Source organism: Platalea leucorodia, assembly GCF_965183815.1.
Source record: "Platalea leucorodia genome assembly, chromosome: 8".
NCBI lineage: Eukaryota > Metazoa > Chordata > Aves > Pelecaniformes > Threskiornithidae > Platalea > Platalea leucorodia.
Window position 1 is genome coordinate 40,911,567 of NC_138830.1, and position 13,657 is coordinate 40,925,223.

Genomic DNA, 13,657 nt, shown 5'->3' on the forward strand with positions numbered 1-13,657 from the left:
GAAGTCCCAGATAGGACTTTTTCATTGTTATTAATATTATTATTACAATACTCAAGAAATTAAAAAAAAAAATCTAGTACTGGATCACAGTGTTTTTCTAGATAGCAAATACATGCAAACTTGGTGTGCAGGTCTTCTAAATGGCATCGATGGAAGCAGCACTGAAGCGACAACATGATCCCAGAAGGAGCTGATCATCTCGGGTCAGTAAGGTAGTGTACCAAGCATTTAAAAATAAATTAATTTTTCCCCACAGGCAAACTGCAGTTAGCTATAGCAGCTTGTGTTGGTTTTCCATTATAGTATCAGGTACTAATTGGTAAGACACAAGTAGTACACTTAACATGATTTGATACAGTAGAGCGATTCCTAAGTTTCCTAGAAATGTTGAAATTAAGAGAGACTATCAAAAATATGTAAAAAGAAATCCTTCTATATCTACACAAAATAAGCTAGTTTGTTGTTGTTACTGTATTGTTTGTGACACTCCCAAAACTCCAAGCCCCCAAATAAATTAATAGAGCCATAAGAAGAATATTTTTAATTAATATTAATACAGAAAGAGCACATGGTACATTCCTTTCCAGCAGCAGCTAATTCCACTCTACCATTGGGGGGGGGGAGTTAAGGCTAGTTGAGGGCAACCTGATACAATGGTTTGTTTCCGTAACTCATTCTTTGAGACAGCCTTTGTAAATTTAAGAGACTATTTCTGCACAAAACATGGGATGTTTATTTAGCAAAACATCAAGAACAGAGAAAAACATGCTTTGTTACAGTGGTAAAAATACACAAAGCTTTCAAGCTGTTTACACCAACTCAGTTCTGAAACCATAAAATTCCAGTTTGCAGCATGTTGTGCCTCAGTATTGTATTAACCAGGCTATCATTAGGATCGTGCTGACCAAGTTCATCAATTCAGTGGAGTATAAAGTGCACAAGAAAAATAAGTGCATTGAAATGAACCATTTAAGATTATGAGTAATTCCTGTTACACATAGTACTTGCTTAAAATGGAAATCTCACAGGCTGTTTAGTAAACCACAGTACTACATTTTTCAAGAGCACAGAATCAGTATCACAGATATTAGAAAGACCTTTACTGAACACACATTTGTATTTTTTTTCTCCACTTATCTCCCACACCAAAAGACAAGCATTCTGATGTCGCTTACTGTGGGTTTGGGGTTTCTTTGTCTGGGTTTGTTTTAGTAATGTGTAAGGTATCACCTTTAACTGATACCTTTTCTTTCTATGCTCTATGTTCAAAATAAGGAAGCGTTTAGTGGCACAGCGAGTTGCTCAATTTTCTACTGATTTGAGCTCTATTTCTAAAAATGATTAGCAGAGTAGGGGCTGAGAGTTGTACAGGGGTGCAGTTTTTCTCCCCAGTTATGAAAGTTTATGTATTAAGAAACTTTACGTTTTTTTACAAGCTGTCGGGAACCGTATTTTCTATGTGTGTTCCTATTCACAGGTTAAGGCCATTGTTGGCAATACTTAAGAGCCAAACCATGAAGCAATCATCTAAGTGCTAGTAATTTATGGGCATGTTCACTATATAAAAAAAGTGAGAGCTGATGGGGAGGTTCCCAAATGCATTAAACATGTAAAAGCTGGGTGCTTAGTCAGTGGGATCTTTGGACATTGCCTTTAACAGCAGTAGATGCTTGAAAATGCAGGCCGTTTCTACAAAATAGCTTATTCAGTTCCCCTACAATACATGCTGAAGGCTAAAAAAGAGTTTCTTAACCTTGTATGTAAGTTATTTTACAATTTTCCTTTCACAGTGAAACCACTTTTCTGTCTGTATACTCCTTTCTGAGAAAGGAAATAAAAATTGAGGTTAGTTTCCATAACATTTCATTTACATTGCCAGATTATCTCCAATCCAATACAGTACACGATAAAGCAATACTTTTTGGATTAAAAGAAGAAAAGATTCAATTGTCAAAACCAACACTTCTTTTTTTTATGCTATAGAAGACATCTCTGTCCTCTTAACTGATAAGCAATAAACTAACCATGTAATCACATACTGTTTGCAAAACTATTTACTGTTTTGCAATAATACAAAGTAGTATAAAATGCAGGCTGTAAAGTACTGCCTGCATTTCGAAACACAGTATTTGTCACCAAGAAGCGTGCACAATAACGCATTTAAACTCCCTCAGTTTTTTCTGTATGTTCTCCACATGTACCGCAGTAAGAGTTCACACAGCGTCTTTTCCATTTCCAGTCAAAGGCCAGATTGGAGGCGAGAAGCCAGCAGCTCATTTACACCCATCTATTTTTATTCACTTCTGCTAATAGAACATGCAGCCTGAGAAAATGGGATTCTTGCATATTTGCTGTTGTGAAAAGAGGGCAGATATTTTGCTGCAAGATTATTACTCTAGAAAACTTTAATATGGTTGCCAAATCCAAGTCTCCCCTCCGGCCATAGCAGTTGCACAGCTGCTCTCCGAGTTCAAGCAGGAAGAGGTCAGGTAACTGTAACTTCAGATAGTATGTAATACATGGGATGGGCAGGGGGAGAAAGAGGACATGAGTGGAAGACATACAAAAGCTAATGCATTGGAAAAACTAGAAGATAAATCTAGGGATAGGGAAGAGAAAGAATCCAGACATTCAAATTGGTCTCATTGGTACATAGGTTTGTGCTTGTTCATTTTGCAAAGCTGTTATATTTGCTCCTTGTTCAGAAGGGGGCACCGCTTGCAACTACTTTCAGGTTGAGTCACGATGGGGCTACGGGAATGAAGGTATGGAACAGGTATCAAACTTTGTCAAGAGCAAGCTGAGAGTCTGTTGTATTATTATTGCCTCTTTTTTTTGTTTTTGTTTTGTTTGGTTTTTTTTGCAACCACCTCTTGCCTTTGCTTTGCCAACAGCTCTATTTAAAAACATCACTTGGGGTACCTGGAGGCTGTGGCCGGACTTCCTCTTCAGTATGCAGCAAAGGGTGGGTTATCATACCTGCTGCTCAGATTATGGAAGTGTTCTCAAGCCCATTTTAATAAATACAAGCTGCCTAGCCAAGACCTACAACTAGTCTTTCTACCTTATATTGCCTATGAGATGCTTCTATGGCATCTTTGTTGACACACCTGAGCATCGGCAGCTGCTGTCCCAGGGCAGGATGGTGTGTAGCCAAGGAAGAGCCAATGGACAATAACCCGTCCACTCTCAGATCGGTATAGAATCCATCACCTAAAGCCTCACTGAAACATTTCAGGAGAGAAAGAGTTGAAGAGCTCGTAGTAGTACTGAAACTAAAGAAACAGAGTTTTGCCAAGGAGCACAGACAAGGCAAGGGAACATAGAAGCCAGCAGACTAGTAGAGGCAAAAGCAACAGTGATGCTTTTAATAATGTTCTTGCTCTTGAGTGAAAAATTAGAGCACACTTCACACAGCAGCTAATGGTACAGATCAACTCTCTCAGCACCCCTTGCTTTAGACAGATCAGTCCTTCAAGCATGATTTTCAAATCTCTCTCTAGTACTGTTCTGTGGTAGAGTGTGTCCCAAAGACAGATTTTAGGTTTTCCAAGAACAAAGTAACCACATTTTCTACAATATAGGATCAGTCTCCATTGTCTTTGAAAGAGAGGCTTTTTCAAAGTGGCTTTTCCTCTGTTATATTTTGTGACCTCTCCTTCTATAGACTTCATCCCAAAAAGGAAGTTTTCCATATAAAACAGCTTAGAGTTGAAAATGTACAGCTCATATATACGCAATTTGTACAACCAGATTTTACTGTGTATACATATATATATATATATATAGTTGCATGTTTGCTAGTCAGTGTAGACAGAAGTAGCTAAAAAGCAACTAAAACAACAGTATTTCATGGCAAACAGGAACCAACAGACTTCAAAGTATGATACTTTACATCAACACAGGTTTTGCAGCTTTGCAAGTTAGTTTTCATTAGGTACTTGGTATACAGTACAACTCTGACCTACTTTTATTTATAGTTTGATCTTTCCAGGCAGAGATTTTTAATATTCATTAGTAATCCTGAAATGAAGAGTCAGATGTATAACATATTCCCAGGTAGTAGCTTAACGTACTGTAGAAAAGTCAGTTTTGTTTTACCAAGGAGTAGAATCCACTTCAGTAACGTTCCCTGAGGCAATCCACTGTTTTATTGTTTTGTCCTCAAATCATCTGTATATAGCCACTGTTCTGTTCCAGACTGCTTTGTTTCTTTAAAAATAGACACTTAGTAAAAGACATCTGTTAACTTTCATTGCTAAATTTTGGTATTTCAGCAATTATGCTTCCCCTTAATACCCTCTTCTCCTCCTCTTTTTCCCCTCCAAAAATCACAAGTTACCAGATAGCAAATCTGTGTGCTTGATTTTCACACGATAGGAATTCAGATCTTCAAATGAACGTTAATTTTTGAAGATGCAAATGTGTCAACTGAAAAGAATGTAGTAGACAGATAACAGAACAGAATTAATATGCAATGAACAGTCTAAAATTTATCTTACTGAAACTGAAGTTACTCTCTTCAAGAGAGAGAATCTATGGTGCTAAAACGAGGGAGAAGTGGTGGGTGTGGAGGGTAGAGAAACACAGGAGAATCACCATCCTTGGTCCACAGAAATGCACTGAGCAAGAACACTGTATCTTCAATGGACTAAGGAGGTTTCCCCTGATTTAATTCCACCTTTAGCATTTCAAAAAAGCCTGTGTATGGTCAATGCACTTAAAGCTTTAAGTTTTAGTAACTTCACTTAGACTTTGTTTATAAAACAAACACACACAAGCACACTTCCCAGAGTGCAAAATGCTTAAATACTTCAATTACAGAACTCCACATGTAGTTTTTGGAACAGTAATCCTTTTGCTCTAAGAGTCAATTTCTTCCTTGTCATCGCATCCATTGCCAGCAACGGTTGCATTAAAACTAACCAAGAAATGCAGCAAATGCAAGAGTAGATAACTCTATACTGTTTCTTCAGTGTTCCAGAGGACATTGTTCATTTGTACAAACTCATCGTTGGACTTTGATACATGCACATGTAAGCATCACAAAGTAGTCTTCGTGCACAACCTTGAATTTTTCTGGAATCCAGTGAGTGTAATTCTTCTAGAGACATCTTTAAGTATTCACCAACTTCTGGACATGGGGTAACTTGTGGAATGTTAAAGCCATTCTGACCTCCTTTTAACCATAAGGAAAGAAAGAGAAACAGATTAGGCTAGCATCTACATATATTTACTCTTTTTAATGTACTTTAATTACGACAGCATCACCAGTTCTTGAAAATGCCTTCTAAAAAAACCTAAATACACCATTCTGGACTACTGCAGGGTAAACTTACATGAAAAGTGTATTGTAAAGGAAAAATCACAGTTTGTGTCAGAATGTCTTGTAGTGTTACTAACAAATACCCGCACAAACACCACACACAAACCCTACCAGAACAAGAACTTTGAGGTTTTGTTAACACTAGAGATTCTGTACAACTTTGGGACAGTGACCTGAATACATTCTCGACCTCAAATGCTACTGCATTTGTTAATAACATGACAACTGGTAACAGCTGATGAATTTCTATACCATGAGTGTCTGTACCTGCCTTGCAAGACTAAGGCAGAGTTTGCTCCTGACCATTTTCCCTGTAAAAATAAGCAAATTCAAACAACACAAGTATGGACATCCACAACACTGTTCCCCAGCAGACATTTTTAGCTTATAGCACCAGCTGAAGAAAAATACTTGTGATACAAAAAACCCTAAGATCAGCAGGAGACACATCCAGTGAGGATCTCATGTGATCTACGTTCCTGAAATAAAGTGGTTCTTTACTAACTTCAGTCATAGACATTTCAGGCACTCTGAAACAAACGTTGATTGCATTCTGGTTGTTACAACAAAGACAGTTTAATTCTGTAGCAGTTTCACTTGCAACAGGAGGCAAGATTCTTCTGCCCCCGCCCCCCAAATCACACTGTAACAGAGGGGTTCCAGAATTCTTCGTGCAAAGAACTGTTACTGTGAGTCTGACACTTGCCTCTATCACTGTTTTTCTCAGGCACCAGAACTGAACAGAAAGTCCCTATTTAAACACTATTTAATGCGTCAGTATCTAAGAGAACACTTGTTTTACTGACATTTGTATTATCACAGGGTAACAGTTGTCCACTGATGACTCTACAGAGATTCAAAGGAACAGCATGGATGTTGTAATGTGTGACTATTTCTTTTATTCTAAAGACACCTACACTAAGTCATTTAAGGAAAAGCAATACAAATATTTGCATACTATCTGATAATTGTGTACATCCATTTAAATAAAGACTAAAAGAACACATTTCTGCAACTGATTATTTAAAATGAATTCTCTCTGCCAAACTTGCAAAGTATAAAAAATGAGGAGTCCCGCTAGAAAACATCTGCGGTTACTTCTGTACCATCTCCTTACTAAGGCATCCAATCTAGCTGAAATTCAGATTATGCAAGTCAGTGGCTGCTATGAAATCAATGCGCTGAGGTAAGGCTCGGTCAGGACTAGTGTCCCAGCATCAAGTACTTCAAGTTAAATGACATTAATATCCCCAAAAGGTTAAGAACTAGGCACTGAACTTTAAAATAGTAACACATGTAAAAAAATTAAGAGAAAATTAATAAGAATAAATAAAAGATCTACCATCCCGATCTGCCATGCTGTCAAAGAAAAGCCAGGCGGAGTCATCCCTCCCATATTTAACAAAAGCTACGTAGTGGCTTGTTTCTATGCAGAGAACAGCAAACAACTCCATCTTCTGGTACGGGATGCAGCCATGTCGCCAGTCCCAGTCTGGCAGATCTTTAGGTAGTGACAACGGATTGAATTTATGACTCTGTCTCTTGGGATGAAGATGAACCTACAATTGAAGTGATATTTCCGAAGAGAAAAAACACCCCATAAGATTATTTGTTCCAGTGGCAGACAAAGCTAAAGAGAACATTTCTGCTGAACTGAACATTAACGGCATTAGAGAAGGAACTGCAGTAACAGTAGCAGACTAAACATTTCTTCTATTTTTCCCCACCAGTGTAGTTCAATATTTCCCGGAAAATACAAATCTAAGGTTAGAAGGGAGGTCAGATTTAACACAACAATTTTCTACTATGCTCAGACTTGAAAACAAGCTGTGACTATGACAGCTTCATGCAAGTCACCAAACAGCTCTCAAAATTAAACAGTTCTATGTCATGAATTTATCAATTCAAACAACAGAGCATTTATGTAAAATTAGGATTTAAAGCAGGTGCTAGGAAACAGATTCCAAGCTGCCTGCAATTACTCCCTCTCCACTGTATTCAGTCCTGGATTTGGCAGTTGCCATGTTTTTGGTAAGATGAGTGCACTGCAGAGTCAAGTGGAGTTCCTGATTTGTCACCAAAGGCTACGCTTCACTTGGTGGGTGCAGTTACACGAGTGCTGGTGAAAAAGTCTCACTACACGCTTATGCCTTTCTGTCGATTATTACGGCACGTACCATTTGGGTTAAACCCATACAGAATAACAAAGACAACAACTTACTTGCGTATTGCAGGTTTTGCAGAACTGCTTGATCTTCCCAGCAGAAATATCAGTATCTTCATAACATTCTCTGCACTCATACATAGCAAGCCCTCCACATATACGGCACTGCCTGGGAGCTGCATTTTCAAAGAAGACATTAGTGTCCAATTTGGGGGGGCTTTTTTTGGTTTTTTACGATGAGGGGTACGGAAAGGAGGGACAATTACTACTTTAAATGGAGAAAAACACTACATTAAAAAAGCTAAAACCACATTGCCAATCAAAGCAGAAATATAGCACTGTATTTAACTTCTTCCCTTTGTCATAATGTGGAATAAGAGAAAAAGGCTTAGATTGGTAAGTTGCAAAAAGGAAGGTAATAAAAATCAAGTTTTATAAACCTCATGAACAAGTCAAAACAGGCTTTTAAATCAAGGTAGCTCTCTCTCATCATATTGGTACAGGTAGCTTAGCCCCTATGTCTGTCAACACTGGGGCGGGGCGGGGGAAGCATAAGCTGATGGCCATGACAGTGAAAGAAAAGGCCATGACAGTTTCAGAGATTATTATTCTAATAAATTTTAGCAGTTTTATTAATTCTTATCTCAAATTTAAAATCGGGTGTCTTTCCTTAGGTAATACAATGAAAAATTCAGTGGATGACAAATGGCAGAAATTTAGTTCACAAAAAAAGTGATAGATTTATAGTTGAAAAATGCACCATCACCACATGCTGCAGATTTACATTCTAATCTCAGGTTCTCTTCTTCTAGTTTGATAAACTAATGACAAAAAACTTAGAAACAAACAGCACAAATTGATGAAGACTAATGAAACGCGGTCAACATTGTGAATACCTGTTAACCAATCTCAGTGCTACACTTAGCTTTTAAGATTTCCTACCTGCCATATTAATGAATTGTTTTGCTGCTAATAACTCAATTTTTAACAACACTGTCTTGAAATAAGTTTAGTTGCACAGATACTCAAGAATTAAATAAACAAAATCAAGCAAGTTATATTCTATATATTCTTCTGAATTATAGCTTTTGACATGAGGAAAAAAAAAAGCATTCTAGCCAGTAAACTTTCCTTTTTCCTCAGCTTAAGCATCTCACACTTCCTTGTTAAATATTTAATAAGAAAAAAAAAAAAAACCAACAACAAAAAAACCACACCAAAAAACCAAAAAGAACAGAACTACCAGGAGTACTTACTTTCACTGTTAGTCACTCTCTACAACTCTCTTTTATTACGCAACACAATGTTGTATACTTACTATCTTCAAGTAAGTCTGTTATATTTAATTCCAAGGATGGAAAAATTTTGTTGAACATTTTGAAGTCTTTTCCAAACCGAGGCATCTGGATAATCAGGCAAGAGGGTGCCTAGGTGAAATGCCAGAATATAATGTAATGAGCTTGAGACAGATGATTATCTAAATTTAGAGACATACTTCTAATGCTATAAACATATTCATATTATTTAAACTTGCAGCCCACTGACTTCAAAATTAACAAGATGGTAAGCAAACCAAAATTAAGTCTTTGAGAGAAACTACAGCTAAAAAAAAACAGGAAAGTGGCATCCAAGTCATTGTCAAATGTCATTAAGTCCCAATCATGCTTAAGTATGATATTAAATATACTGGACTACATTCCACCATGCAGGGGGGAGGAATCTTCCCTTTGTAAAAAGCTTTTTACAAACAAACGTGTCTCAAAATATTAGTCCTTAAGACAACTTACTGGCAGCAACTAAGAAGTTTTCTTTTAGTAATTCTTTAGCTAAATTACTTTGGTCTGTTCAGCCAAAGGATACATGTCATTAAATCAACCTTAAAATATTTTTGGAACATAAGCAACCTGTACCACTGACTTAGTACTCCCATTTCCAACATGTCCGCATTTTGTTTTCACACCAAATCCTACTTTTGTCCCATTGCTGAATGGGCAGATACCAAGTTGCTTCTAACAAAGCAACAGCTGTCACCAACCTCTGCAAACTTCAAGTTGCTGTTGATGAATGACCACTCTAGTAACTGCTGAATTGTTGGGACTCCAACTTTCTCATTTTTGTCCATAAAAATTTGATAGAAGTAACAGTCTTGTACTTTCTGACCTGCTGACCTAAAAACAGATTTTAAAAAACAGACTCTGAAGCTCTACTGTAACAATGACTGTATTTTACTAGGAAAATAACATCTACCACAAAATAGTCTATACAACATCCTCTCTGCATTGAAATATATTGTGCTTAAAAAAAAAAAAAAAAAAAAAAAAGCCAGCAACAACGACAAAATGCCTTAGATGATAGGCAATCGAGTATTAAGTGTGGACTGATTTTAGAAAAACTTATTTAAGAAATAAAGGCAGTATAAGTTTCAGAGTATGTTTTAAAAACATATGCCTATGCATTACTGAACTACCAACTGAGAAATACTTCTAAGCGTATGCATCAAAAACTCCCAACACACTAAAGCAGCCTTCACTGGAAAGACAAGAAAGAGTTTCAGTAATAAAACATCAAAAGGAACAACAATAATTCTCTTCAGTATGATATTCCCAATAAGGAGTTAAAAAAAGAGATGGGTTTAATGGAACATTTCCTTTTAATCAGGGAGATACTTACACTGCTTCCTGTGGTAGAAGTCTCACATAGATGCCTAGTGTGGCTAGACTTGCAATATAGATAACAGAGAGCTCTCCAAAAGGATAATCCCAATTTAAGGGCTGTCCAGCTCTAATGCTTAAGCAGCCTTCCACACATAAGCAAACATGAAGAAGGCAGGCTACCACATTAACTGCCAATGCTAGCCATAGTGCGTGGTCTGGATAAACTTCTTCATCCTCACCAAAAAAAAAAAAAAAAAAAAAACAAAAAAACCCAAAACACACACAAACCAAAACCCACCAAAAACCACCAAACACACACCACAAACCAGCCCCCCCAAGAAACCAAAAAACCAAGAACCGCAAAACCACAACAGAGTTTTACATGGATAGGGAGAGGGACAAAGGATTAAGCTATCAATTTAAGGTCAGATGTTTCAAAACAAAGTAAAAATTAAGTACTGATGTTTTCAGGTAGTATTTCTGTTACATAAACATAAATCTGAGATATCTGGGAAGAGCTTCAGATGAGTAGTTCAACCTACTCTGGAAGGACATCAGAAAGGATATAGAAGACTGCTCACATTGAAGATATGGATTTTGCGATCATGGAGAAAAAGCATATAGAAGTAACTGGCCTCCAACAGCAAAAGATAAAAGTTAGGTAGGACCTGTTTCCTCCCAGTGTCAAAGTTCCTGGGATGAAACTCCTGGGAACTTTCATCAAATTTGCTATACACGACAACCCCTCCCATCCCAGCAAGCATTTAAGACAACGTTGCTTTTTAGAGTACTCAGGTGTCGAGAAGATTCTAAGAGTATGATGCTCAAAGTTACTATTATTAATTTTAAGCCTTCTTTCTAAGAAGAAAGGAGGCTTCTGAATTACTCTTAAAGAGTTAAGGTATGTGCACAAAACACACCAACTTCAGTGCTAAAAGCTGAATGGCGGAACATAAGTTCTGTTTCTCCTCTGTATGGCACAGACATGACAAAAACGTTGAAGGCCAAGCTTTACAAAAGAGGGAATAAAGAAACGTGTAAGACACTGCAGAAACGTCCAAGTGGAATAAGAGGCATCTTCCCTTGCTTTTACTTTACTCCTTTCAGCTGTGACTTCTGCCACAGCAGCACACCTGTTAACTGCCAAAAACTAGAAATACGTTCTCACATGAAGATCTATTATCCTAATTATAATAATAAATACTATTATTATAATTATTGTACCCCAGCTGTTTCACCAGAATAATCCATTAGCCACAGGGGTTTCTCAGCACATTGTATTTCATAGAATTGAAGAGAGGCAGTAACAACAAGTGTGAGGGTCTTAAGATGGCAAGCTATTCTCTCAACACTTTTCTGTACGGACCCAATACATGCTTGAAGTTACCAGTTGTCGTGTTTCGTGGTTTGGGTTTTTTTTTAACCTGACAGTAGATTACAGACATAAACCTTTGTCTAGGCAGAAGCAGGAACACAGTTCCAAATTCCTAATATGCCTTGATGTCTCATCCCTTCAAACTTTTTCAAAATTTCCCTACAGAACTACCACAGAAGATACACTCAAATGGCATCTAACAGTGAACTACAGCACTGCTTCTGTGCTCTAGTTATGCCGTCCTAGTTCCCGCATCTCTGCACAGCGCAACAGACAGTGGGCGCTTACACACCTCACACAGCACTGAACTAAAGCACCATAGAAACTAATACAATTCCCGCGATGAGAAAAGAACTGAAAAGCTATGGGAAATGCCTTGCAACACCACTGCTGCCAGAGAAGGCAGCAAGGAACCTGAGAATATCAGGTGCCAGCTAGCAGAATGACAGTAGTGGGCAACAATCCCTACCTCTCTTAAACTCAGTTATGACAGCTGAATCCTTGTAGTGCTACAGCCAAGCATGAAGGCATACATAAATGCCAGTATCTGTTATTTTGATAAAGTAAGAAAAGCCAAACTTGATCAAGGCAAACCATTGAAATATTTTCCCTACCCTTAAAGAAGAAATGCAAATCAGTTTCCATGGCTTAAACACCGATTCAGCAATCTCTGCAGCGTGTCCCAGAAATAAGTAGCTATAAGCTGCAGGCCACGTTAAGAAGTGCTGTAAGGTCCTCTTGCAGCAGCCCTTCTCCAGCATAACTGACAGGCAGACAGGAAGGCTCTCAAGTAGACAGCACTAGGACAGGGGATCTTTGCCTAGTTCTCATGAAAACACGTTCATGAGCTTTTGCAACAGGAGACCAGTGGGGCAAACCCCACCCACCAAAAAGGGTAGGAAATAGTGTCAAATTTGTCAACGTAACTATTATATTGAATCTTATTAGAAATATGAATTGCAAGTCAAAGGTGTTCTAAGAGCTATCTCAATTTGAAAGGCAGCAGGTATTCTCTCCTCATCAGCCTCCATAAATAGACAAGTTCAACAAATTAAAAAGATTCACCTTATTTTCAACAGTGGCTCAACTCTTAGAATATGGTGAAATAAAATATTCAAAAATTCTTCTGGATCTGGGGGGGGAGGGAGGAAAAAAAAAAGTCTTGTTAGTATGCAAAACCAGATACATTACTCAAGACTGATTTTAAATTAAAGATTTTCAAAATTTTAATAGGAAAAAAAGTAAAGGTTCATTTTTACAGCTTTATTAACACAATAGGATTTTGACAAACCATAAGCATTTTCATGACACAAACCTCTATTTACTCTTTTGGCCCTAATAAAAGACACAGGCTCAACAGGGTAACAAAGCTTTCCAGTAAAAATCAAAAAGATGCTCTGTATTTCAGAAGAATCATTTGGCGCCTCACAACTTTTTCAAGGGAAATAAAAGCTTTCAAAAGAAAACAGTGAAACTGCAGAGAAGCAGTGAGGAGTAGTGACAGTAACACTTACATAAAAACCACACAATAGTACAAAGTTCATCTAAACTAGAGATCGAGTTCTCTAATCAAGAATGCAGCCAACACTACTTTCCCAGAGGCCTATTTTCCCCCAACACTGAGAGTTTCCCGGTATATTTCTGTTCCTGCCACTAACTGCAATAAATATTGGTTTTCAGCATTCAGCGTTTACAAAGAAAGTAGTGTTCTCCCAAACAAAAATGAAACAGCTACATAATACAATGCTAATTAATCATTATATGCAGTAGAAGATCAAAAGGTTGGGAAATTATTTTTCTAACATGATTTACACGTTTTATTTCCTAAAATACTACTTAATCATTGTGACAATGAAATGTTGTAGTGGAAAGACTCAGTGACCAAAGGGACATTTTGAAAGAGGACAAAGACCTCAGTCTTATCAGTGTCTTCGTTTCTGAGTAAGTGCCTTAGATCTCCCCTAACTGCGAGAAGGGGGTTACATGGGGACAGGAAGGCAAGAAAAGAAATCCAGTCAGTGAGAGACTGCTACGGCAGAAACCGTTCAGCTAGGGTTCCTTACAGAGCCGAGGAAGCAGAAAAGACCTTCTTACCACCCAATGGTCACTCAGATCTCTGGTAGACATATTGCTGCTAC

At 37.7% G+C, this 13,657-nt stretch overlaps 1 protein-coding gene across 4 annotated transcripts in view; it reads right to left on the bottom strand.

Annotated features, from left to right (window-relative positions):
- Positions 1 to 588: 588 nt before the first annotated feature.
- CYLD (CYLD lysine 63 deubiquitinase) overlaps positions 589 to 13,657 on the bottom strand; it is a 29,928-nt gene continuing 16,859 nt past the window's right edge. For 3 of the 4 annotated variants that reach the window (XM_082319719.1, XM_082319717.1, XM_082319718.1), the window contains exons 12-17: positions 12,585 to 12,651; positions 9,526 to 9,658; positions 8,809 to 8,917; positions 7,548 to 7,666; positions 6,669 to 6,885; positions 590 to 5,179 (exon numbers count right to left, since the gene is read on the bottom strand). In XM_082319719.1, coding sequence (XP_082175845.1) covers positions 4,995 to 5,179; positions 6,669 to 6,885; positions 7,548 to 7,666; positions 8,809 to 8,917; positions 9,526 to 9,658; positions 12,585 to 12,651 — 830 coding nt within the window. In that variant the 3' untranslated portion in view covers positions 590 to 4,994. Of the gene's footprint in view, positions 5,180 to 6,668; positions 6,886 to 7,547; positions 7,667 to 8,808; positions 8,918 to 9,525; positions 9,659 to 12,584; positions 12,652 to 13,657 lie in introns of all 4 variants that reach the window. The other variant, XM_082319720.1, reaches the window with a different exon arrangement.